At 51.2% G+C, this 22,564-nt stretch overlaps 1 protein-coding gene across 1 annotated transcript in view; it reads left to right on the plus strand.

Moving 5' to 3' along the window:
• The window catches only part of LOC134497540 (adiponectin receptor protein 1-like), a 29,052-nt gene extending 7,763 nt beyond the window's left edge, over positions 1-21,289 (plus strand). The window contains 8 exon segments of the mRNA XM_063303243.1: positions 1,045-1,246; positions 4,639-4,761; positions 6,313-6,484; positions 17,009-17,023; positions 17,026-17,188; positions 18,530-18,717; positions 19,515-19,708; positions 20,692-21,289. Coding sequence (XP_063159313.1) covers positions 1,106-1,246; positions 4,639-4,761; positions 6,313-6,484; positions 17,009-17,023; positions 17,026-17,188; positions 18,530-18,717; positions 19,515-19,708; positions 20,692-20,820 — 1,125 coding nt within the window. The 5' untranslated portion in view covers positions 1,045-1,105 and the 3' untranslated portion in view covers positions 20,821-21,289.
• The last annotated feature ends 1,275 nt before the right edge of the window (positions 21,290-22,564 follow it).

Below are 22,564 nucleotides of genomic sequence, written 5' to 3' on the forward strand. Positions count from 1 at the left end.
AGGCTTAGGGCAATTATGATGAACAGGCTGCCTTTTTGGCTAGAGACTATTTTACAGTTGCGGTTCTGTTTTTATGGGATCAGTGGGCAACATGTAGGCAAACCGATGTGTCATGCTCATGGGGCAGGGCAGGCAGTATACAGAGGATTGTATGAATAATGAATTCTCAGCCGTGGTCATGCTCTTTGGGAAATTCCAGGAAATGAAATTGACACAACTGAAGGGCATCCAGTTTGAGAAACGCTGTGGTAGGCTTTTATAAAGCTTGGTTTTGTGAATGTAAATGTAAATGGCTATAAATGACTGTAAATGGCTCTGAGCCCACAGCGCTTTGAGGTCTCAAATGGAACGGCCTGTACATTTGCAGGCAATGTGCGAGGCCAGTTCACTTTCTTAGGAGCGCATTTTTAAGTTGGAAGGGACTCCAGAGGTCATCTACTCCACCTCCCTTCTCAGTGCTGGCTCCACTAGAGCACCTCTGACTGATGACGATCCAGCCTTAAGTATTCTGTTGCCAAAACTTCTTTAAACCATTGGGAAGGCAGCTTAAACTTGGGGACGTGACTTCAGTAGTTTCGGAGTACTGTAGGATATGAGACTGGAAATCACAGATTGAGCAATAAGGTGTGGCTATTTAGTTCATTCATTGAGGACTTTTCATTAGTCTTGAAGAAGACTAATTGGGGGACCGTTTTAAAGAGTATTGTGCTCGTGAAGATGGCTTGTTTGAGTCTGCAGCTTAGGAAATGTGGCCTTCCCTTTTACGCCACGGGGGTGCATCCTTTAGATGGCGTGTGCCATAATGCCTAGCCCCTAAGCAAAGAAATCCTTTTTCTTCAGTCCTTCTTTTTACCATTACGCTCATACGAATCACTGAAATACTTTCAAGCGGCTAGAGCTCATGAAACGGACGAAGGGAAGCGTATTTAGCATAGGCCATTGTTTGCCAAAAAAGAACAGTCAGGATGAGTCTGCAGTGGGGTGGGGGGACCTCCCGTCCGACTGGTCCTGAAAATAACTTGTTCTTCCTGGTGAGAATTCCAGCGGGGCCTGGAGCCTGCCAGCTTTTGCCACGGAGAAGGCCCGGTGCCTGTATGCTGGCCAGATGTCGTCGCGCAAGGGATCGGCCGGCAGTCCAGGAGGCGCGCCTACAGGCAACGGCAGGGAACAAGAAGACGTGGAGCTGGCTGAGCTTGGACCCCTCTTAGAGGAGAAGGGAGATCCGGGAGCGACCAGTTCAGCCAACGTAAGTAGCTTTCCAGCTGTAGGTGTCAGAAATCAGCGTTAAAGACCCGCGTGTTGAATCTGCTTGCAACAGTTCCTTTGGAAGTTAGATGAGGCAAAAGGATCGACTGAGGCATGCTCCCTTTCAGGCACGTTCTGTTGTCTTCTGCAAAAAGTTGCGTCTGAGTTTGTGATGGAAAAAAGCTTCCCAGCTCGTCCCAGGGAATTTTTGCCCTCTTCGGCCTAGGATGTTTTCTCCAGAGTCCTTGCCAAGGAGGCATAAATACCCTGCAGCCCCTAACTGCTGCCTCTACTGCCACAGTCGTGGCCCGGCCTTCTCATCTGTAGATTCAGCTTTCCTCAGGTTTGTCACGTTTGCCACCATGTTTTGTGAAGTTTTTAAAGAAGAGTCCTGGGCTGTTTTTTCCACCTTAAAAGGGTCTTCAGTGCTGCATGAATTGTTCAACTTATTTGTACAGTTGAGAGAAAGAAAGCTTGGGGTCATGGTTAAGGCACCGGGCTAGAAACCGGGAGACCCTGCGTTCTAGTCCCGCCTCGGGCACGAAGCCACTGTTGGGCCAGTCCCTCCCTCTCGGCCCCAGAAAGGAGGCAATGGCAAACCACTTCTGAAAAACCTTGCCAAGGAAACTGCAGGGGCTTGTCCAGGCAGTCTCCAGGAGTCAAAAACTGACTTGAATGCACAAAAAAGGGAGAAAGCTCACAACATGTTCTTTATTTTCACAGACGAGGTGAATCAAATCAATCCTGTGAGCTTCCTGGTATGAGAAGAATGTCCACAGATAGTCCTCGACTTACGACCACTCATTTAGCAACAGTGCTGAAAAATGTGACTTACAGCAGGCCTTCACACTTGCGACTGTCACAGCGTCCCTGCGGTCACATCAAAATTCAGGCACTTGGCAACCAGCATGTATATATGATGGTTGCAGCATCCCGGGGTCATGTGATCGCCATTTGCAACCTTCCCAGCCGATTGTTAAGATTCACTTAACAGCCACGGTAAAAAAGGTTGTAAAATTGGGTGCGACTCACTTAACAGCCACCTTGCTTAGCAATAGAAGTTCCAGCCCCAATTGTGGTTGTAAGTCGAGGACTACTTGTACTGCAATGTTTCTCAACCTTGGCAGCTTGAAGATGTGTGGACTTCAACTCCCAGAATGTTTTTAATCTGCTCTTTCCCCTGGGGACCCCTTTCCTGGGGCATGGCTGGCTGGGGAATTCTGGGAGTTGAGGTCCCCAGATCTTCAAGCTGCCAAGGCTGAGGAACACTGGTCTACTATATTGGCATATTGAAGGAGTGGACACAGGTCAGGTTATCCACCCTTTTAATACACCAATATAGTTCTTGGGCATTAAGCATAGAGTGCCAAACGCCTTTGCTTTAAACGGCTGATTTGGCAAAACTATCCCACCAGCAACGGGAGCGTGCAGATTTCCTAAGAAATTTACAGAGTCGCATCTGCATTTTTTTTTTTTTTTTTTTTAAACCCTGCTTGCTCTGTTACCGATTTGTAGAGCTGGCCATAAAAGCACAACTGCGGGGTAAGGGTGGCAAATCCTCCCCGTTTTGCCTTCTGTGACATTTGCACGCCATTCGGTCCAGTGTTTTTAATCTGCTCTTTCCCCTCAGGACCCCTTTCCTGGGGCCTGTATATTTTCGTAAGCTTTTCTGAGCAGGGACACGCATGAGAAGACCCAAGGAAGGGCAGCTGCGTGACCTTGAGAACAGGAGTCAGTCTGTGTTGCGGTGCAGACCCAATGAATTTGGCCTCCAGCCTCCTGTTTTGTTTTCTCCTCTCCTTTCATTTCAAGCCTCCCCTCTTTTCTCTCCCGTGCAAAAAACACAGCTGAATCAAGTTTGGCCGCGGCGATCCTCCGTTTGGCCCAGAGCTGCTCTTATGGGGGAGAGGACTAGGTGAAAAGGAGAATGCGTCCTTTCTCTCTGGCCTCGGCTCGCTGCTGGTGCGTTTCCTGGGTTTCAGCCAGGGAGAGAGGCTGGTGTGCCAGTGTGGGTTGCCCTCCTTCACTGAACGAAGAAAACGCCTTGGCTGTAATCCCTCTCTTGGTTTGCAGCAGGTCTGGGATCAGAGCACTGAACGAGGGTGCGCCTGCGTGGGGAGGCTTGCACCCTTTCGCCAGCTTGCCAAATGCGGCGTGCCCAGCTCCCACGCCCTTGAGGCGATCCTACTGCATTATCTTCGTTTCAACATCTTTGAGCTTATGGCAAGTGGGAAGGGGCGCCTGTGCCTCGGGCATCGCCACTTCTCCCCCACCCTTCAGCCTCTCCCGACATGCCTGGCCCAGTCTCTTGCTCCAAGGCGCTTCCTCCCAAAAGCATGCCTTTTTTTCTGGTTTTTGGCAAAATGTGATGACGACATCAAGGAAAGCCTGAACCGGTCCCTTCTTTATAAGATAAGTGCCATAAAGTTAAGGGAACCTGGAACGAGATGGCAGTTAAGAGAAAGAGAGAAAGGGAAAGGATTACAGGTAGTCCTCACTTAACAACCATTTGTTTAGTGACAGTTCAGACTTACGATGGTGCTGGGGAAAAAAGCAACTTCTGACTGGTCCTCGTGCTTATGACTGTAGCAGCATTCTCCCCAGTCACGTGATCATGATTTTGGCAATAGGTTCACATTTATGACCGTCGCAGAGTCCCACGATCACGATTGCCATTTTCGACCTTCCCGGCCAGCTTCTAGCTAGCAAAATCAATGGAGAAGCACGTGATTCGCTTAACGACCACGTGCTTTGCTTAACGGCTGCTGCTAAAAGGGTCATAAAATTAGGTCGGATTCGCTTAATGACTGCTTCACTTAGTAATCGAAATCCCAGCCCCCATTTATTTATTTATTTTATTAAATTTCTCCACCGCCCATCTCATGCAACAACGACTTAATTGTGGTTGTTAAGCAAGGACTACTTGTAATGTGTGTGTAGAAAAGAAGAGAATTTCTCATCAATTAAACAGGCATTCTGTAATAACGAATCCAGGAAAAGAGACACCGTTTATGCTGCCACATCTCTCCTCCTGTAGTGTTATTGTTAACTACAGTTTTAATTGTTTCTCGTCACCTGGGGCTCCAAGTGAATGAGACAGAACAGAAATGTCCAGAGCCACAGAAATGGCCCTGGAGAAAATACGTGGTGGCAGTGGCACAAACATGTTTTGAGCCTAAGAAACGGGGGGGAAAAAATCAGAAAGAAAGTCATATGATTCCACGATAACGCCCTGGCTGGCTGGGGAATTCTGGGAGTTGAAGTCCACACACCTTAAAGTTGCTGAGGTGGAGGAACCCTGCCCTCGAGTTTAAGAGGCAAAACACGGTCAGGCTTTCAAGATTTCTGTTCCTGCAAGACACTCAGGTGTTGAAAGGCCCGCTCCCTCTGCAGGCCCAGTGCCAGCCATGTCCAGCGGCCCAGGAGGAGGAGGAGGAGGAGGAGGAAGTGAGGGTCTTGACCCTGCCGTTGCAAGCTCACCACGCCATGGAAAAGATGGAGGAGTTTGTCTACAAGGTAATGCTTCCCGCTTCCTGTCCGGAGCAAGGCGCGTGTCTGGCTCCCGCTGGGCTCGGTGGGCACCTTCCCTTCTTGCAGGAGGGCGCAGCCTGGGCACGGTGCCAGGCCCGGGGGGGCCACTTTAGGGCTAGGGTCGCCAGAGCAGGGTCAGCTGCCACCAGGAGCGAGCCTGAGACCCCCAGGCCGGGGCCTTTCAGCCGGGGGACAGCCGGAGAAGGCGGGCTGACGCCGCACCGGTGTGCGGGGAGGCCCGCTCCCGTACTGGCAGAGTCAGCGGCTGCGTAAAGAACCCCGGGTCTTTACAGCGCAGCAGAGGTCGCCATGTGGCTGTTCGAGCCTCCCATCCACCAATGACAGCCTGTTCCAGAAAGGCGGTAGCCAACATTGAGACCTAGAGCAGCGACGGCAAGCCTGTTGGGCTCGGTGCATCAGAAACCCGGAAAATGCCTAACTTGACTCTGCTGGCACGTCATCCACCCCCCCCACCCCCCCAAAAGAGAGACCATTCTTTACATACTCATTCTTTACAGAAAAATACCACCTGATTCTGGGCAGCAAAAAGGGCAGAGATGGGGGAAGACAGCTGGGGGGAGGAGTCACCCTGCCTTTTGTTTGTTCAGTTTCTTTGGTGACTCAGACAGGGAGAATGGTTGTTGGGGGTTGGTAAACGCTGGCGTGTCCCCCAAAACGTGGCGTGTCCCCTTTGGCACGCGTGCCATAAGTTCGCCATCACTGCCCTGGAGTGTTTCCAAAATTAGAGTAATTCTCTTTGCCCGGAAAGAAAATTAGCTGACCACTACCACCAAAGATTTTACCTTTTAAAATGGGAGAGATTTGCTGAGATTATAATACAGGTGGTCCTCGCTTAACAACCATTCATTTAGTGACGGTTTGGACTTATGACAGTGCTGAAAAACTGACTTGTTACCATGCCAGCTGAAAAACCGACCTGTCCTCACACTTACGACCATCGCAGCATCCCCACGGTCACGTTACCACGATCTGGGTGCTTGGCAACCGGTTCACACTTACGACTGTCACAGCATCCCACGGTCACACGATCACCATTTTCAACCTTCCTGGCCGGCTTTTGGCAAGCAAAATCAACAGGGAACCATGTGGTTCGCTTAACAGCCACGTGGTTTGCTTAACACCCACAGTGATTTGCTTGATGACTGCCACAAAAAGGTCGTACAATTGGGTCAGATTCGCTTAATGACCACTTTGCTTAGCAACTGAGATTCCAGTCCCAATTGTGGTTGCTAAGCGAGGACTGCCTGTACCAGTGGATCTCCCTCTCTGTAGTCTTCCTCTGGGGAGTGGGGGCATCCTCTTAGTTTCAGGACGGGGGCAGAGGCGGACCAGACCCCCGTGCCTGGTCTTCTCTTCGAGTTGAGTGGGGATCTGTATCGGGCCGCGAACAAGTGCGCCATTGCTCAGCCTTTCCTGGGGGTCCTGAGATCGGGGGCCCTGAGACGCAAGGGGCCGGGGTCCCGGGAGGGGCCTGCTCCCGGGGCTGGGGGGCAGTCACTGGCTCGTGTGTTGCAGGTCTGGGAAGGCCGGTGGCGGGTGATCCCCTACGACGTCCTGCCCGACTGGCTGAAGGACAACGACTACTTGCTGCACGGCCATCGGCCCCCCATGCCCTCTTTCCGAGCCTGCTTCAGGAGCATCTTCCGCATCCACACCGAGACGGGGAACATCTGGACACATCTGCTAGGTACTCAGTCTGTGGCTGCTGCAGTAAGACTGTCCAGAACAACCCCCCAAATCCTTTCCCCCCTGAGATTTTCCTTTCTTTGGTGCTTCAGTGTCAGCAAGTGGGATGTGAGCCTGGGTACGACCGGGATAACTCAAATTTGAGTTGTATCCCTTTTAAATTTGCAAAGGCTTTTCTCCAGCCACAACAACTTCCATTCCTTTGTCTTGGATCTTTCCTTTCCTTTCCTTCTCTCTCTCTCTTCCCTCCCTCCCTCCCTCCCTTTACCTTTCTTCCCCTTCCTTCCTCTCTTTCTTTCTCTCTCCTTCCTTCCTATTCCTCCTTTCCTTTCCTTTCCTTTCCTTTCCTTCTCTCCTCTCTCTCTCTTCCCTCCCTCCCTCCCTTTACTTTCTTCCCCTTCCTTCCTTCCTTCCTCCCTTCCTCTCCCTTTCCTTTCCTTTCCTTTCCTTTCCTTTCCTTTCCTTTCCTTCTCTCTCTTTCTTTCCTCCCTCCCTCCCTTTACCTTTCTTCCTCTTCCTTCCTACCTCTCTTTCTTTCTCTCTCCTTCCTTCCTTCCTCCTTTCCTTTCCTTCTCTTCTCTCTCTCTTTCCTCCCTCCCTCCCTTTACTTTCTTCCCCTTCCTTCCCTTCCTTCCTTCCTTCCTTCCTTCCTTCCTTCCTTCCTTCCTTCCTCTCCCTTTCCTTTCCTTTCCTTTCCTTTCCTTCTCTCCTCTCTCTCTCTTCCCTCCCTCCCTCCCTCCCTTTACCTTTCTTCCCCTTCCTTCCTCTCTTTCTTTCTCTCTCCTTCCTTCCTATTCCTCCTTTCCTTTCCTTTCCTTTCCTTTCCTTTCCTTTCCTTTCCTTTCCTTTCCTTCTCTCCTCTCTCTCTCTTCCCTCCCTCCCTCCCTCCCTTTACCTTTCTTCCCCTTCCTTCCTCTCTTTCTTTCTCTCTCCTTCCTTCCTATTCCTCCTTTCCTTTCCTTTCCTTTCCTTTCCTTTCCTTTCCTTTCCTTCTCTCTCTCTCTTTCCTCCCTCCCTCCCTTTACCTTTCTTCCTCTTCCTTCCTACCTCTCTTTCTTTCTCTCTCCTTCCTTCCTATTCCTCCTTTCCTTTCCTTCCTTTCCTTTCCTTTCCTCTCTCTCTTTCTTTCCTCCCTCCCTCCCTTTACTTTCTTCCCCTTCCTTCCTTCCTTCCTTCCTTCCTTCCTCTCCCTTTCCTTTCCTTTCCTTTCCTTTCCTTTCCTTTCTTTCCTTTCCTTTCCTTCTCTCTCTCTCTTTCCTCCCTCCCTCCCTTTACCTTTCTTCCTCTTCCTTCCTACCTCTCTTTCTTTCTCTCTCCTTCCTTCCTATTCCTCCTTTCCTTTCCTTCTCTTCTCTCTCTTTCTTTCCTCCCTCCCTCCCTTTAACTTTCTTCCCCTTCCTTCCTTCCTTCTTCCTTCCTCTCCCTTTCCTTTCCTTTCCTTTCCTTCCTTCTCTCCTCTCTCTCTCTTCCCTCCCTCCTCCCTCCCTTACCTTTCTTCCCCTTCCTTCCTCTCTTCTTTCTCTCTCCTTCCTTCCTATTCCTCCTTTCCTTTCCTTCTCTTCTCTCTCTTCTTTCCTCCCTCCCTCCCTTTACTTTCTTCCCTTCCTTCCTTCCTTCCTTCCTTCCTCTCCCTTCCTTTCCTTTCCTTTCCTTCCTTTCCTTCTCTTCTCTCTCTCTTTCCTCCCCCTCCCTTTACTTTCTTCCCCTTCCTTCCTTCCTCCTTCCTTCCTTCCATCCTCTCCCTTTCCTTTCTTCCTTTCCTTTCCTTTCCTTTCCTTTCCTTTCCTTCTCTCTCTCTCTTTCCCCCTCCCTCCCTTTACCTTTCTTTCCTCTTCCTTCTACCTCGCTTTCTTTCTCTCTCCTTCCTTCTATTCCTCCTTTCCTTTCCTTCTCTTCTCTCTTTCTTTCCACCCTCCCCACCCAAAACTTTCATCCCCTTCCTTCCTTCCTTCCTTCCTTCCTTCCTTCCTCTCCCTTTCTTTCCTTTCCTTCCTTTCCTTCTCTCCTCTCTCTCTCTTCCCTCCCTCCCTCCCTCCCTTTACCTTTCTTCCCCTTCCTTCCTCTCTTTCTTTCTCTCTCCTTCCTTCCTATTCCTCCTTTCCTTTCCTTCTCTTCTCTCTCTCTTCCTCCCTCCCTCCCTTTACTTTCTTCCCCTTCCTTCCTTCCTTCCTTCCCTTCCTCTCCCTTTCCTTTCCTTTCCTTTCCTTCCTTTCCTTTCCTTTCCTTCTCTTCTCTTCTCTCTCTCTTTCCTCCCTCCCTCCCTTTACCTTTCTTCCTCTTCCTTCCTACCTCTCTTTCTTTCTCTCTCCTCCTTCCTATTCCTCCTTTCCTTTCCTTCTCTTCTCTCTCTCTTTCCTCCCTCCCTCCCTTACCTTTCTTTCCCTTCCTTCCTTCCTTCCTTCCTTCCTCTCCCTTTCCTTTCCTTTCCTTTCCTTTCCTTTCCTTCCTTTCCTTTCTTTCCTTTCCTTCTCTCCTCTCTCTCTCTTCCCTCCCTCCCTCCCTCCCTTTACCTTTCTTCCCCTTCCTTCCTCTCTTTCTTTCTCTCTCCTTCCTTCCTATTCCTCCTTTCCTTTCCTTCCTTTCCTTTCCTTTCCTTTCCTTTCCTTCTCCTCTCTCTCTTTCCTCCCTCCCTCCCTTTACCTTTCTTCCTCTTCCTTCCTACCTCTCTTTCTTTCTCTCTCCTTCCTTCCTATTCCTCCTTTCCTTTCCTTCTCTTCTCTCTCTTTCTTTCCTCCCTCCCTCCCTTTACTTTCTTCCCCTTCCTTCCTTCCTTCCTTCCTTCCTTCCTCTCCCTTTCCTTTCCTTTCCTTTCCTTTCCTTCTCTCCTCTCTCTCTCTTCCCTCCCTCCCTCCCTCCCTTTACCTTTCTTCCCCTTTCCTTCCTCTCTTTCGTTTCTCTTCTCCTTCCTTCCTATTCCTCCTTTCCTTTCCTTCTCTTCTCTCTCTCTTTCCTCCCTCCCTCCCTTTACTTTCTTCCCCTTCCTTCCTTCCTTCCTTCCTTCCTCTCCCTTTCCTTTCCTTTCCTTTCTTTCCTTTCTTTCCTTTCCTTTCCTTTCCTTTCCTTCTCTTCTCTTCTCTCTCTCTTCTTTCCTCCCTCCCTCCCTTTACCTTTCTTCCTCTTCCTTCCTACCTCTCTTTCTTTCTCTCTCCTTCCTTCCTATTCCTCCTTTCCTTCCTTCTCTTCTCTCTCTCTTTCCTCCCTCCCTCCCTTTACTTTCTTTCCCCTTCCTTCCTTCCTTCCTTCCTTCCTCTCCCTTTCCTTTCCCTTTCCTTTCCTTTTCCTTTCCTTCCTTTCCTTCCTTTCCTTTCTTTCCTTTCCTTCTCTCCTCTCTCTCTCTTCCCTCCCTCCCTCCCTCCCTTTACCTTTCTTCCCCTTCCTTCCTCTCTTTCTTTCTCTCTCCTTCCTTCCTATTCCTCCTTTCCTTTCCTTTCCTTTCCTTTCCTTTCCTTTCCTTCTTTCCTTCTCTCTCTCTCTTCCTCCCTCCCTCCCTTTACCTTTCTTCCCTCTTCCTTCCTACCTCTCTTTCTTTCTCTCTCCTTCCTTCCTATTCCTCCTTTCCTTTCCTTCTCTTCTCTCTCTCTTCCTCCCTCCCTCCCTTACTTTCTTCCCTTCCTTCCTTCCTTCCTTCCTTCCTTCCTTCCTTCCTCTCCCTTTCCTTTCCTTTCCTTTCCTTTCCTTTCCTTTCCTTTCCTTTCCTTTCCTTCTCTCTCTTTCTTTCCTCCCTCCGTCCCTTTACTTTCTTCCCCTTCCTTCCTTCCTTCCTTCCTTCCTTCCTCTCCCTTTCCTTTCCTTTCCTTTCCTTTCCTTTCCTTCTCTCTCTTTCTTTCTCTCTCCTTCTTCCTATTCCTCCTTTCCTTTCCTTCTCTTCTCTCTCTTTCTTTCTCCCTCCCTCCCTTTACTTTTTTCCCCTTCCTTCCTTCCTTCCTTCCTTCTCTCCTTTCCTTTCCTTCCTTTCCTTTCCTTTCCTTTCCTTTCCTTTCCTTTCCTTTCCTTTCCTTCTCTCCTCTCTCTCTCTTCCCTCCCTCCTCCCTTTACTTTCTTCCCCTTCCTTCCTTCCTTCCTCCTTCCTCTCCCTTTCCTTTCCTTTCCTTTCCTTTCCTTTCCTTTCCTTTCCTTTCCTTTCCTTCTCTCTCTTTCTTTCCTCCTCCCTCCCTTTACCTTTCTTCCTCTTCCTTCCTACCTCTCTTTCTTTCTCTCTCCTTCCTTCCTTCCTCTTTCCTTTCCTTCTCTTCTCTCTCTCTTTCCTCCCTCCCTCCCTTTACTTTCTTCCCCTTCCTTCCTTCCTTCCTTCCTTCCTTCCTCTCCCTTTCCTTCCTTTCCTTTCCTTTCCTTTCCTTTCCTTTCCTTCTCTCTCTCTCTTTCCTCCCTCCCTCCCTTTACCTTTCTTCCTCTTCCTTCCACCTCTCTTTCTTTCTCTCTCCTTCCTTCCTATTCCTCCTTTCCTTTCCTTCTCTTCTCTCTCTTTCTTTCCTCCCTCCCTCCCTTTACTTTCTTCCCCTTCCTTCCTTCCTTCCTTCCTTCCTTCCTCTCCCTTTCCTTTCCTTTCCTTTCCTTTCCTTCTCTCCTCTCTCTCTCTTCCCTCCCTCCCTCCCTCCCTTTACCTTTCTTCCCCTTCCTTCCTCTCTTTCTTTCTCTCTCCTTCCTTCCTATTCCTCCTTTCCTTTCCTTCTCTTCTCTCTCTCTTTCCTCCCTCCCTCCCTTTACTTTCTTCCCCCTTCCTTCCTTCCTTCCTTCCTTCCTCTCCCTTTCCTTTCCTTTCCTTTCCTTTCCTTTCCTTTCCTTTCTTTCCTTTCCTTTCCTTCTCTTCTCTTCTCTCTCTCTTTCCTCCCTCCCTCCCTTTACTTTCGTCCTCTTCCTTCCTACCTCTCTTTCTTTCTCTCTCCTTCCTTCCTATTCCCTCCTTTCTTTCCTTCTCTCTCTCTCTCTTTCCTCCCCCTCCCTCCCTTTACTTTCTTCCCCTTCCTTCCTTCCTTCCTTCCTTCCTCTCCCTTTCCTTTCCTTTCCTTTCCTTTCCTTTCCTTCCTTCCTTTCCTTTCTTTCCTTTCCTTTCCTTCTCTCCTCTCTCTCTCTTCCCTCCCTCCCTCCCTCCCTTTACCTTTCTTCCCCTTCCTTCCTCTCTTTCTTTCTCTCTCCTTCCTTCCTATTCCTCCTTCCTTTCCTTTCCTTTCCTTTCCTTTCCTTTCCTTCCTTCTCTCTCTCTCTTTCCTCCCTCCCTCCCTTTACCTTCTTCCTCTTCCTTCCTACCTCTCTTTCTTTCTCTCTCCTTCCTTCCTATTCCTCCTTTCCTTTCCTCTCTTCTCTCTCTTCTTTCCTCCCTCCCTCCCTTTACTTTCTTCCCCATCCTACCTTCCTTCCTTCCTTCCTTCCTCTCCCTTTCCTTTCCTTCCTTTCCTTTCCTTCTCTCCTCTCTCTCTCTTCCCTCCCTCCCTCCCTCCCTTTACCTTTCTTCCCCTTCCTTCCTCTCTTTCTTTCTCTCTCCTTCCTTCCTATTCCTCCTTTCCTTTCCTTCTCTTCTCTCTCTCTTTCCTCCCTCCCTCCCTTTACTTTCTTCCCCTTCCTTCCTTCCTTCCTTCCTTCCTCTCCCTTTCCTTTCCTTTCCTTTCCTTTCCTTTCCTTTCCTTTCCTTTCCTTTCCTTCCTTTCCTTTCCTTTCCTTTCCTTCTCTTCTCTTCTCTCTCTCTTTCCTCCCTCCCTCCCTTTACCTTTCTTCCTCTTCCTTCCTACCTCTCTTTCTTTCTCTCTCCTTCCTTCCTATTCCTCCTTTCCTTTCCTTCTCTTCTCTCTCTCTTTCCTCCCTCCCTCCCTTTACTTTCTTCCCCTTCCCTTCCTTCCTTCTTCCTTCCTTCCTCTCCCTTTCCTTTCCTTTCCTTTCCTTTCCTTTCCTTTCCTTTCCTTTCCTTTCCTTTCCTTCTCTCCTCTCTCTCTCTTCCCTCCCTCCCTCCCTCCCTTTACCTTTCTTCCCCTTCCTTCCTCTCTTTCTTTCTCTCTCCTTCCTTCCTATCTCCTTTCCTTTCCTTTCCTTTCCTTTCCTTTCCTTTCCTTTCCTTTCCTTTCCTTTCCTTTCCTTCTCTCTCTCTCTTTCCTCCCTCCTCCCTTTACCTTTCTTCCTCTTCCTTCCTACCTCTCTTTCTTTCTCTCTCCTTCCTTCCTATTCCTCCTTTCCTTTCCTTCTCTTCTCTCTCTCTTTCCTCCTCCCTCCTTTACTTTCTTCCCCTTCCTTCCTTCCTTCCTTCCTTCCTTCCTTCCTTCCTTCCTTCCTCTCCCTTTCCTTTCCTTTCCTTTCCTTTCCTTTCCTTTCCTTTCCTTCCTTTCCTTTCCTTCTCTCTCTTTCTTTCCTCCCTCCCTCCCTTTACTTTCTTCCCCTTCCTTCCTTCCTTCCTTCCTTCCTTCCTTCCTCTCCCTTTCCTTTCCTTTCCTTTCCTTTCCTTTCCTTTCCTTTCCTTTCCTTTCCTTCTCTCTCTTTCTTCTCTCTCCTTCCTTCCTATTCCTCCTTTCCTTTCCTTCTCTTCTCTCTCTTTCTTTCCTCCCTCCTCCCTTTACTTTTTTCCCCTTCCTTCCTTCCTTCCTTCCTTCCTCTCCCTTTCCTTTCCTTTCCTTTCCTTTCCTTTCCTTTCCTTTCCTTTCCTTTCCTTTCCTTTCCTTTCCTTTCCTTCTCTCTCTTTCTTTCCTCCCTCCCTCCCTTTACCTTTCTTCCTCTTCCTTCCTACCTCTCTTCTTTCTCTCTCCTTCCTTCCTATTCCTCCTTTCCTTTCCTTCTCTTCTCTCTCTCTTTCCTCCCTCCCTCCCTTTACTTTCTTCCCCTTCCTTCCTTCCTTCCTTCCTTCCTCTCCCTTTCCTTTCCTTTCCTTTCCTTCTCTCCTCTCTCTCTCTTCCCTCCCTCCCTCCCTCCCTTTACCTTTCTTCCCCTTCCTTCCTCTCTTTCTTTCTCTCTCCTTCCTTCCTATTCCTCCTTTCCTTTCCTTTCCTTTCCTTTCCTTTCCTTCTCTCCTCTCTCTCTCTTCCCTCCCTCCCTCCCTTTACTTTCTTCCCCTTCCTTCCTTCCTTCCTTCCTTCCTCTCCCTTTCCTTTCCTTTCCTTTCCTTTCCTTTCCTTTCCTTTCCTTTCCTTTCCTTCTCTCTCTCTCTTCCCTCCCTCCCTCCCTCCCTTTACCTTTCTTCCCCTTCCTTCCTTCCTCTCTTTCTTTCTCTCTCCTTCCTTCCTATTCCTCCTTTCCTTTCCTTCTCTTCTCTCTGTTTCTTTCCTCCCTCCCTCCCTTTACTTTCTTCCCCTTCCTTCCTTCCTTCCTTCCTTTCCTTTCCTTTCCTTTCCTTTCCTTTCCTTTCCTTTCCTTTCCTTTCTCAGATTTATGCCTTTCCTGCCTCCCTTGCAGGGCCTTTAGACTGCCTACATAGGTCTCCTGCCTTAGTTTTATCCCCCCAACAACCCTGTGAGGTAGGCTGAGCTCACCAGAAAGGGGCAGGGCTTGAGGCAGGGGGCTGTGGCCACCGTCATGGCCCTTTCTGACCCCCCTTGATCCAGCAGTGGCGCTGTCTTCCAAGGTGTTCAAGAGATTATGCTTTCAAGTTCAGCCTTCCTTTTGATTTCCAGATGCTCTGGGTCTGTGCTCAATCAGTTCCATCGGCGGTGATCTCATTTTCTTTTAATGTGCTTGCTTCTGCACCGCCACCTTGCTTTCAAGCGTTATCCTCTTGGTTTCCGTTGCATTCCTGTATAGTTTGGATTTTTAAGCGGGGGCAGTTTCCGGAGGGAGGGGGCTGCTAGGGCTGGACGACCTGCTCTGTGGATTTTACGCAAAGCGCAGCCCCCTCGGATGAAGCTGCTCTATCCGACCCAGTTGCGTTGACCTTCCTTTTGTGACACGCTGTTGCCTTAACGTTTTGCTGGCCGAGGAAGGCAAGAGAGCACAGCCTGGTGGATTAAAGCGTTTGGCCAGCCTCATGAGTTGCCACGTGACTCAGCACCAGCTGCAACGGTATCACTTCCCCTGCTGCAGACCTTAAACTGGCTGGGAGTACGTTGCTTTTCAGCTGCTCCTCGCCCAGGAAGGTGAAATTGCTTTTGGCGTTGGCTGCTGCGGTGACACTTTACCAAACGGCTTGCTCCTGTCTTTCAGAAAAACCGCCTGCTGTGGAGGGCCATGCTTGATGCCACTGGGATGGCTGTAAAGTAGATTAGAGAGAGCTGTCCCAAATCTTAGCCGTAGAGGGTGCATTAGTTGCAACCTGTAGTGGTAAACGGGGAGATGGGGCTGGTGAGAGAGGAGGGGGAGATAGTGCCAACTTAGACCGTTGTGTGTGTTATGACTGCTGGATTGGATGTTCCCCCTTGTGCTAAAGGTGCTAGTCCATGATATACCCAAAGGCTGACCCATTCGTGCGGTTGGTTGGTCTTAAGTACGACAGTCAAAGCACATAGGATCATTAGAAGGGAGCTGGAAGGACCTCAGAGATCACCTGCTCCAACCCTCTGCGGTCTGCAGGAAAGCCACGTAAGCCATCTTCGAGAAGTGTCCATCCAGCATCTTCCTGAATACCTCCAGAGTCAGAACCCACGACCTCGGTAGGCAGGCTGCTCCACTCCTGTACCGATCTTACTATCCGGAAGTTTTTCCTTTTACGTGAAAGGAAATCTAGGTAGCTGAACCTCTGCCCGTTATTTCTGCTCTCGGTTTGTGTGGCCCTGGGAAAAAGTTCCAGACTGTGGTCATTTCGTTTACTTGTTTATAGAAACGGCTTATATAGCCACCCATCTCAAGGCAATGGTTCGCAGCGGTGTACAGGAATTAAATGTAGGGAGCGTGGAGATGACCTTGGGGAAGGCATTCCGAAGCTGGATGGATGAGACAACAGCGAGGGCAGAAATGTGCGTTCCGAGGGAGGTGGGGAAGTATTACAAAGACTCTGAGACTGGCTCCCCCTGACTCCCTGGGGTATAAAAAGGGGGGGGGGAAAGCAGAGGCAGACCTGTATAATTCTAGTCTTCCTGTGGAGTCAGCTTCCTGGTCTGGTCCACCTCGCAGGGCTGACCTTAACACCAACAGTAAAATTAAGCCAACAGATAACAAATGCCCAAGGTTAAAAGAAAAATCATGAAAGAGAGAGAATTGGAGCCGTCAGGAAGCCCTCTTGCAAAGCGTTCCATTTACCTATCAATCAATCACATTTCTATAGCCACCCATCGCACTAAGCGACTCTGGTCTTCGTATCTCCTGTGCAACACCGCCCCCCCCCCCCCGAATAAAGTAACTGTTAACAGCCATGGGTCGCCATTCCTAACATTCATTCGCAGAAAGCCATGGTCTTAGTGACAGTCTTGGGGACTAGCTGCCATCCGTAACAGATGCAAGCTTATGCCACCTCCAAAGCGGACCCACGCAGTTCTCAGAGGAAACCCTTTTAAATGCCAATTCCCAAAGTTGGGTGATAAGGCAAGCCACTAGCCTGCTCAGGATCCCACCCCCCCCCCACCCCCGCCGTGACTTCTGCCGAGAGAGCGTTTTGCTAAATGCCAGTCGTAGCTTGCAAAACGGGTCAGCAGGGAAGCGTGGCTTCCTCCCCAGCGTTGCCTGTTGGTGGCTGTGTTGGCGGTTCTGCCCGTTGATTGGCAGCTCGTCACCTCGGGAGCCGGCCAGGGTGGCGAGAGGGAGAAAGAGGCCAGGCCCAGAACCCCCGTAGTGCCCGACAGCACTTCCAACCCGCCGGGAGGAGAAGGATCGATGGAAAGGAAACCCTTAGGAGCGAACTGCATCCAGCCCCATTCTAGGAAGGGATCTGCATGGCTCGGGGCCAGATCGTTTGAAGGATCGCTCTTCCCCAGTTACATCTACCCCACCCACCAAATCAGGGAGGCGGTGTCTGTTACAGGTCCCCTCTGTTAAGGAGGTCCATCTAGTGCAGGCTTCCTCAACCTTGGCAACTCTAAGCTGTGCGGACTTCAACTCCCAGAATTCCCCAGCCAGCCAGGTTTGCTGGCTGGGGAATTCTGGGAGTTGAAGTCCGCACAGCTTAGAGTTGCCAAGGTTGAGGAAGCCTTACCTAGTGGGACCAAGAAGAAGGGCCTTCTCCGTGGTGGCTCCCTGCCTGTGGAACACCACCCCTGCGGAGATAAGACTGGCCCCCACCTTAATGCTCTTCCGAAAGGCCCTGAAGACACGGCTTTGCCAGCGGGCCTGGGGGCGTCGGGGTGATGCGGAGCCCATCCGGTGGTTCCTTTGAATGTGTTGTTGCTGCCAGGGGGGTGGGGGTGCCGTGGGTTTTGTATTTGGGGTTGTGTTTGTGTAAGCCACCCAGAGTCACCGTGAGGGAGCTGGGCGGCCATATAAATCTCTTTAATTAATAATAATAAATAAAAATTGAAGAACGCCAAGAAAGCATCCCGTTTGACTGCTCGCCCTTTCGTTTCTTCTGCTCCACCATCGTCCATGCGCTGCCCCAAAGATGGGGAGCCTCTTCATCCCCTCCCCTGCATTTGCACAAAGGCCTTCCCTGCCTCTGGGCCGACTCTGCCTGGGTTCTCTTCCCAAACAGGCTTTGTGCTGTTCCTCTAGTCCTGACCATGCTGCGGCCAAATATGTACTTCCTGGCCCCTCTGCAGGAGAAGGTGGTCTTCGGCATGTTTTTCCTGGGGGCCGTCCTGTGCCTCAGCTTCTCCTGGCTTTTCCACACGGTCTACTGTCATTCGGAAAAGGTGTCGCGGACCTTCTCCAAGTAAGTGGGGCGGGGAGGAATGGGCCTGGTTGGGAGCAGCCCTGCGTGTGTGTGTGTGCACACTTGTGTGTTTCTTAATCTTTCACAGCACCTAAAGCTGGAGAAGTTTCAGCCAAATCGGCCCATAGGGATGCACACATCTGAATGTTCTGTTCCAGCCGCTGTGGCTGGGAAAAATTATTCAGGCTTTGATTTACTGATCTTCTTTTTCTGATTATTTTTCCCCTCTGTTCTGCCTTGAGTGTCAGATAAATAACCCTGGAAGAAATATGCAGGTTTTTTTTCCCCCTCCATGCTTGCTTAGTTGGTAGGCAGGAAGCTGGAAGAATAGGAATAGGGGCAACACCAGGTAGGCAGACCCTTCTCGGCTGATTTTGCCCTGCGAAGAACCTTGGATGACCCCGTTCTCTCTCCCGGACCCTGTTGTTACACACAGAGGGACCTTTATTTCATTCTCTCCTACTTGGCCTCCTACGCCCTGCAAAAGATCATTACCCACCCACCCCGCAAATCATGTCACTTCCAGACGTTTCCTCTAAAAATTTTACTCAGAGATCATCCAAGCAGGGGGTAGTGGCTTGCCAGCTTTGTCTAATGCAGTGTTTTTCAAACTTGGCAACTTTAACTTTAACTTCATGCTGGCTGGGGAATTCTGGGAGTTGAAGTCCACACATCTTAAAGTTGCAAGTTTGAAAAACACTGCTCTAATGGAATGATAATAGCAGGTCATCTGGGAGCTGGCTAGCCTTGAAGCTAGAAAAACCTTGGGGAAGAAGGTGTGTGCACGGTAGTTTTGCCCCGCTGCCAAGAAAGCAACATGGACCCCAATTCCAGGGCAGCTCAACTCCTATTCAGAGATCTCCCCAGGTATTTGGCCTTCGCCCCCACGCATGCCCTGTCCCAAGTTGGGTGTTTCCCACCGGAGGAGAATTTCCCCTTGAAGAATGTTCCCTGGCTCCGTGTTCCTCTCCCTCCCCTTGGAACGAGAGGAGCGGTTGTGGGAGAGGGCGGGTCGGCCAGAGGGGAGCTGCGAAGGAAGCCCAAAAGCCGAAACGGGGCGCAGCGGGGGCTGCCTTCTGCCCCTGCAGGCTTGCCCCGCCCCCCTAGCAGGAAGGCAGGAGGAGCCGTCAGGGGAGATGGGGGGGCGGATGAGGTCGCGCGAGGCGTGCTTCACCCGGGGGCCAGAGGGGCCAATCTGAGGTCAGGCTGCCCCGAACCTCATGCCCTCCTTGGTCTGTTTTTGGGGGCAGTCCCAGGATGCCGTTCCTCGCCGATACCCCTGTCGGACTCTGCCCCTCGTGGTGCTGAGACCTGCTCTCCCTGTGGTGTTGGCTCCCCCAGGCTGGACTACTCCGGAATCGCCCTGCTGATCATGGGGAGCTTTGTGCCGTGGCTGTATTACTGCTTCTACTGTTCTCCCCAGCCCCGACTGATCTACCTCTCCATTGTCTGCGTCCTGGGCATCTCCGCCATCATCGTGGCCCAGTGGGACCGGTTCGCCACTCCGAAGCACCGGCAGACCCGGGCAGGTCAGATGGCTTTCTCTGAAGGGGGCGAAGCGGGTAACGTTGCGCCTAGAAGGGGACGCCTGGGAGAAATCAGCCTTCCCCCAACTCCCAGAATTCCCAGCAATGGCTGTGCTGGCCGGGGGGAATTCTGGGGAGTCGTTCTAGCCCTCCGGAGGCGGCCGGGGTTGGAGAAGGCCGGCTGAAGCGAAGACTTCAGAAAGGGAGCCGTGGGGGTGATAGAGGGCAAAATTCTGTTTGGAAGAGCAAGTTGCAGCTGGGAAAGGGCTGAGATGGTCCCAGATGAACGTTCCTGGGAAATGGATTCCCAGTAACTTGGGACTGCGGTCAAGATTTGGTATTTTTAGAAAGGAGGACAGAAGAAATTTTCCACCTGAGCAAGCATAGCGGATGATCGTCGTAAGGAAATAGGTCTGGGGAAGATGAACTTCAGCTTCTGTGCAGCTGCACCTGGAATTAACGGAGCCCAAGCGTGGCCGGGTCTCCAAAGCTCACGATCCAGAGGCTCTTGTGCAGCCGGGACTGAGGAGCAAAAGCTGGAGAATCCAGTATATTTATATTATACTCCTTATATTCCTCTGACTGTTGCGCATGTGGAGATTGGCCAGCTTGGATGTGGAAGGGATTCTTCTGTGAGTTAGGGTTCTGTTTTTGGGTTCCTCCTCCCTTGCTACAAATTTTATTTATGCTTTCCTCTGCGAAGGGAGCCTGCTCCGTGCTCCACCGTTCAAGGGGACGGCTTGCCGGGTCCCGGAGCCTCCCTTCTGGAGGCTGACGGGGCGTCTTGGTTCCTTCCCCAGGGGTCTTCCTTGGCCTGGGCCTGAGCGGCGTGGTGCCCACCATGCACTTCACCGTTGCGGAAGGCTTTGCGAAGGCCACCACCATGGGCCAGATGGGCTGGTTCTTCCTCATGGCCGTGATGTACATCACTGGGGCTGGGCTCTACGCGGCCCGCATTCCCGAACGGTTCTTTCCGGGCAAGTTCGACATCTGGGTGAGTGTGTCCGTGGGAGGGCCTCACGGCTGCTGGAACTGGCAGAGATTTTGAGGGGTGGAGGCCCTGCTCGCCAGAAGCCAAGCTGAGTGGATTGCTGCAAGGGAGCCAGTTAAATCCACTAGAGCAGGGTTTTGCAACCTTAGCGACTTTAAGATGTGTGGACTTCAATTCCCAGAATTCCCTAGCCCACATGAATTCTGGGAGTTGAAGTCCACACAAGTCTGCTGGCTGGGGAATTCTGGGAGTTGAAGTCCACACATCTGAAAGTTGCCAAGGCTGAGAAACACTGCTCTAGAGTGAGAACACCTGAACCGATAGCTTGACGGCTTCCCTTCTTTAAAAACTGCCTTTTAAAACTGACTGTGCCCTCCTCCTGTTGATGGACTCTTCCCCCTGATCTGGACCTTCATCCAGAAAAGGCTGGCCCACAACTCCCAGAATCCCCAGCCAACACAGCAGTGTTGGGACTTGTAGTCCAACGCATCCGGAGGGGTCCCAGCCTGCAGGAAATTGAGGGGTCACTTGTCACTCTCTCTTCTCCCATACTGGGTATCATCGAACAGATCACAGGGAAACATAAAACAGATTTCTTCTCTGGGGACGAAAGTGGTACTACCAGACTGAACCCAGACAGGGATGTCAGAAAAAGACAAGATGGTGGTTGCAACCATGATTAAAACCCTGCCCGCTTTTTGCGTGTGTTGCGGCATGTAAGGGGCAAGGCTTTGATCTCGCAGTCATGGCCACCATCTTGACTGTTTGGGGCCCCCCTTCTCGATGCCTCCGCAGCCAAGCGTTTTTAAATCGCTCCCCCCAGGAACATGCTGGTAGCTCGGGAGGCAGCATCCAGAATCCATAAACGCGCCACCCGGGCTTGGGACCGGGCAGGGCAGGGCCAGCCAGCGGCTCTGTTGGGCCAAAACGGGGCGCTTGCAGCCATGGTCCCCTCAGTCTTGAAAGGCCCCTTTGTGTTCCCGCAGTTCCAGTCACACCAGATCTTCCACGTCCTGGTGGTGGCCGCGGCTTTCGTCCATTTCTACGGCGTCTCCAACCTGCAGGAATTCCGATACGGACTAGAAGGCGGCTGCACGGACGACTCCCTTCTCTAAGAACCGTGGAAGACTTTGGCAAAAGCTCCCGGTGGCCTTTCTGGCGGGCTTCTCTACTCAGACCGAAAGCAAGCTTTTTTTATTTAAAGAAAAACATGAAACTCGGAAACGTCGGCCCTGCCTGGTGTTGGGCGCCTTGGAAGGAAGGAGAGGGGGGCGACCAGCTGCTCTAGATGCTGCCAACGGGACACCCCCCCCACAGCCTTGACAAGGAGGCGCGCAGCCCGTCGGATTCCCCGTTTCGGGAGAGGAAGCACTGGGCTGTTCTGCTGACATTTTTGTCTTTCTTGACAAAGTAATGTATGGCTAAAACGAGAGTATTTAATATTTAATATGAAGCTTTAAAACGAGGTGCCCCCCCCGCGCCAGCATCTTGATCCTTGATGGAACTGCAGGCCGGGGGTCGTGGAGCTGTGGAGCTGCTGTGACTTTCGGCGTGGAGGTGATTGAAATAAACTGTCCGAAGCTGTTTGTTCTGGGGCGCTGGGGAATTTGCCTGAGGGGGTCTCCGAAGCGCGCTTCTCTCCTGTCCAGGGGCTTAGCCTTGGGATCCGCTCCCCAGCCACTTACATCGCTCTTTTGCCAGGCTCCCTGTTCCCCACCTAGTCGCACACCTAGATCTTCCTGATCAGCCACTTTGTCTTGCCTTGCAAGATAGCGGGATTATTTTAATGGTGTCGAGCTTCTGGTCTGCAGACTGGCAGTTCAAAAAATGGGGGGCAGAGCTGTGGCGGGGTTTTCAGTAAGGAGAGGCAGGCCTGGAAGGCTGCTGGGCCTCACATGGCTACTTGCAGGAGCGAATTCTCCCCCTGAACTGACCTTGCTGGAGCAACCCTGGCGCCTGCCCCGTCCGTACTTCTCCCTTGATTTGTTCCGACAGTTCTGGGGGGCTGTGGCCCGCTCGTTTTCGAGGTTGCTTCTGTTGGATTCTGGAGCCAGGAGGAGAGCCGTGTTAGTCTACAGTGGCTGAAAATCAGAGGGAGCCTGGCGGCCCCTTTTCCGACTCACAGATGTTACTAAAAGGCATCAGAGTCGGAAAAGGGGCTACCGGGCTCCGCCTGGTCTTCCGCCTTTGAGAAGGACGTGACCCTTCCCATCTCTCGTCCGGATTTCCTGATAAGCTTAGTCTGGCTGCGAGTTTTCTTCTTTCCTGTTTAGCAAATACTATCAGCTCTGCCCTTGTACACTTGCTCTGGCACTCATCAAGTTGTAGAGACAGCAAAGTGCCTCCTGCTGTTTAGAGCTGATGACACCAACAAGGTTGGGCTTGCCAGCTGCGGAAAGCGTAAACCCGCCGGCCCCAGCTGCGTACCTTCCAGATGCAGACTGTGCGTACCTTCTGTCCCCTTCAGCTGTCTTGGTCTTTGCGAGGAAGATACACGCTTTCTCATTTTCAGCTGCATTAATATCTATTCAGGGTGTGCAAGGCTTTGGATCCCATCTGGAAGGGACGCTGTGGAATGCAGAGAGGCCGCACCGTCCCAGCCAGAGACGTAGCTGCGTTCATGAGCCTCAAACCGGTGCTGGGTTTTGCTCTGAAGCTTTGCTTGTATACTTTAACTAAGTAAGAAGACCCACTTGTTAATGTCTTGGCTGATTTTAAGTAATGATGGTTATGGAGGAAGCCGATGAGCGTTTACTGGCCTTCCGATTCCCTGCGGGGCCTTCCCCCCCTGCACTGAAGGCGTGCCACTTCCCACCTCTCAGGGTATCACCAAGAGGCAATGCCCACAGTTGCCTTTAT

Source organism: Candoia aspera, chromosome 4 (assembly GCF_035149785.1).
Source record: "Candoia aspera isolate rCanAsp1 chromosome 4, rCanAsp1.hap2, whole genome shotgun sequence".
Lineage (NCBI taxonomy): Eukaryota > Metazoa > Chordata > Lepidosauria > Squamata > Boidae > Candoia > Candoia aspera.